Source organism: Diaphorina citri, unplaced genomic scaffold (assembly GCF_000475195.1).
Source record: "Diaphorina citri unplaced genomic scaffold, Diaci psyllid genome assembly version 1.1 scaffold7446, whole genome shotgun sequence".
Taxonomy (NCBI): domain Eukaryota; kingdom Metazoa; phylum Arthropoda; class Insecta; order Hemiptera; family Psyllidae; genus Diaphorina; species Diaphorina citri.
The window spans coordinates 1-3460 of record NW_007384822.1 but is presented as its reverse complement, the minus strand read 5'-3'; the positions used below and the strand labels follow the sequence as shown (position 1 = coordinate 3460).

The 3460-nt window shown below is 41.5% G+C and overlaps 1 protein-coding gene across 1 annotated transcript; it reads right to left on the bottom strand.

The window, feature by feature from the left end:
- Nucleotides 1-144: 144 nt before the first annotated feature.
- On the bottom strand, nucleotides 145-3008 carry LOC103522218 (ATP-dependent RNA helicase DHX8-like; the record flags this gene model as incomplete). The annotated part of the gene is given in 6 exon segments (XM_008487320.2): nucleotides 145-276; nucleotides 709-1002; nucleotides 1345-1485; nucleotides 1792-1839; nucleotides 1841-1945; nucleotides 2752-3008. Coding segments are annotated over 6 exon segments (971 nt in total), but the record flags the coding sequence as incomplete, so codon positions are not given.
- Between the last annotated feature and the right edge of the window lie 452 nt (nucleotides 3009-3460).

Sequence of the window (3460 nt, the reverse complement as noted above, 5' to 3'; positions counted from 1 at the left end):
AAGTTCTTATAGATATAGGTATATGTTTTTTATTTACTAATAACAATTCATTCGCAAGCACATTAAACATAGAGCTGAATCCTCCTCCTCGTCTTATATTACAAAGAAGTTTTTAAGTTGTAAACTTCTTAGTTCTTAAATTTACTTAACTTACCTATAGAATACATTCTGTACTGATAACATGGAAACTATGGTAAGTACTTCATCAGAACATTGGAGATGTACGGACATGATCAACATTTTCGACAAGTTGGGCTCCAGGGGAAACTCTGCCATCTGAAATTAAATTAAAAATAAGTTTTGATTGTGTTAAGTGTTAAGCATACTTCGATTCATAGAAGCTTAACCCAACTCTTATGGCTGTTTGCCCCTACACCTAAGCCTCAGAGTATACTTTTTTGAGTACGATATAACAGATATCGTTCCTTGATTAATACACAAAGCTAAACTTTATCATTTCACTTGGACTCGAACCGCTAGCCTCCAGATCTCAAGTCCACACTCTCCGTAACTAAGAGGGCCCTTGGTCATATTAGGGTTTTATGCCCATCCGGGGCGAAATCCTAAACAAATGAGATTCGTTCTCGGAAAGGCTAGCTTTCTCCTATCTTGGCCTCCTTTTCTCTTCAATTTCGGGCTGATAGGACCTCAGTGGTTACAATTACCTCTTTGAACCCCCCTTAAAAAAAAAAAAAAAAAAAAACTCACCCTTCGTCCTAGCCGCGTTAACAAGCCCTCATTATCCAGGGCCGACAGGGAGTGCAACTGTTCCAGGGCCATAATCAGGGACTCGACAGGAGGGGCGTCCATAAAGTCGAAATGAAGGAGATCGTTAATTCCCATGGTTTTCAGCTGTAGTACCGTAGTGGCCAGGTTCGTACGTTGAATTTCAGGCACGGGCGTGGGCAACATTTCGTCCCTGTAGGCTCGCTCTGTGTAGAGACGATAGGTTTTACCCGGGCCTGTACGACCGGCCCTGCCTGCACGCTGCTTCGCTTGAGCCTGAGGGGGGAAATCAAGATTAGAGGTGAGTACAATTATAACTACAAATAGACTTACTTTACTAGCAGGGAACCTTCGTGCTTCGCCACGAAAAATTGATCATACGAGTAGCTCGAGATCGGTTAAGATTTTGGCAAAAATCCTCTCTTATTGCACATCTAGAACACATTAGGAATATTCCTACCAAATTTCAGCTTTCTAGGTGTTGGGATTCTGGAGATAGAGCGATCAGTGTCTGATTGTCTTTTGTAAAATAAAATTATGAAATAAATAGGTAAACAAATTTTCCTGTCGACGAAGACTAAAATAAAAAGTCCCATGACACTAAAGTCAACTAATTACCTGTGAAATAGGTGTGACTACCAGGGAATCCATACCAGTCTTGGAGTTGTACACCTTCTGTTTGACAAACCCGGGATCTACCACATAGAATATGCCGTCTATTGTAAGCGAGGTCTCGGCGATGTTGGTAGCAATTACCACCTGAAATATGGATCAGAAATATAATTTCAGTGCCTTAAAATCTCAAACCAGAGCTTTTTCACATTTTTTGTGCATACCATAGCATTACCAAGTTCCTCCTTTTTCACAACTTTTGTGGAATATCATAGCATTACCAAGTTCCCTCCGTTGCAATCAATTTCCATATTTCTATAATTTTACACTAGTAATGACGCCTACTGGTCGCTACTCGATTATATAGCTACTCAATTCTCTAGGTCTTAACTCTAGTTCAGGATATTTTGGAGTAGTAAAGAAAAAAAAAACAAACAAACAAAAATTATGTACCTTTCTAGATCCGGGGGGTGCTGCCTCAAATATCCGCGTCTGCATTTTCACTAGGCAGTGCCGAATATACAGGGAGGATGATAAGTTCGGGAACATCGGGGCCCAGGGGATTTTCATCGCTCGCGTACAGGATCTCACAGGCTGTGTTCAATCTCTTCCCTGACCTGAAATGTTTATTTAATTAATCAATTTTAATAGTTAAAAAATTAATTCTTCTTCTTTTTCTTCGCCTTCTCCCGTGTTCAGGCGGTGGTCGGCGTTTTTGTCGTCAGCCTCTCGATATAGGTAGATAATAGGGTGGTTGCTTTGTTCGATATTTGATTTGGGTACAAAAAATTCGGGTATATGCCTTGCTCTCACCCTTACCATTTGATCTTGTTTCTTATCGATGTAAATTTTAGCTGTACGTGTTTAAAGTCCCTCCAACCAGAATTTATAAGTCGAGGTCAACCAGAATTATATCGTCAAGCCAATTGCTCGTATCCAAAAATAGCCGTCATACGTGGAGTAGTACATATTTCCCGGTCCGGGGCGGAAAAAAAATAGGAGGGGGGGGCCTCTCCCCCCCCCCTTTTCCCTTTTGAGGGAAATGAAAAAGCAAACTAAATTTTAGGCTGGTATCGCCCTGTCTAAAGTCCCCCAGCCAGACAGTTTAAAGTCCCCCAAACAGAAATAAAAGTCGTCAACGACTTTTATTCAAGCCAATGCTCGTATCCAAAAATTCCCGTCCGGGGCGGACTTAATCCTTACCTTAAGTTCAAATCAAATCTCAAATTATTTGTGTTAAAGCAGCGCTTGCAATCAATTTCCATATTTCAATCTACTCACAGAGCCGAAAAGAACTCCAAGCACAGAGCCGAAAAAACTTCGACCCCGCCGGGAATCAAACCCGGGACCTCCGGCGTGCTAGCCTAGTGTGATACCCACTCAGCCACGGAGGTTGCTTAGGGGTTTTCCCACCAACTTACCAGTCAAGAAGAGCAGCACATCACCCGGGGGTTCGCGTAAATGTATCTGCATGACCGTGATAAGTGAGGCGTCCAGATAATCTGTCTCGGGCTCCTTGGTATACAGAACCTCCACGGGGAACGTTCGGCCTGGTATGGTGAAGATTGGGGCTTCGAAGAAATACGAGGAGAATTTGACAGCGTCCAGTGTGGCTGAGGTGACAATGAGCTTGATTTCGGGCCGCTTCTTGACCGCTTGCTTGAGAAGACCTGGGGGGAATGAGATTCGGTTAGTCCTTTGTCTTCAAATTTTAGGGACTTGGCCATTAGGTCTTTAGGAAAATATCCACCTTGAGCGGGAAACGAATCCACAACCTAGCGCTTCCAAGGAGATCAACTTATTGTGAATTTAATGAGCCTCTTTAGCTGAAACATTGCAAGTTATTACTTTTGATGAAAAAATAATTTCAATGGAGCAGTTGCATTTGGGTAAAATTATGAATAAAAGGTGGATTTCTATGTAAACATTTGTGAAACATCCAAATCTGAGGTCAAAACTCCGAAAAAGTAACTGTAAAAGGTCGAAAATTCTCTAGTTCCTCATTTTTTTCTGGTCTTTAACTTTGAAACCTCACCTAAGTAAAAATAGTAAGATCAACTGGTCTATTTCAGAAACTTGGCTATTAGGTCTTTAGGAATAAATCTTACGTAAAAAAGGTGAA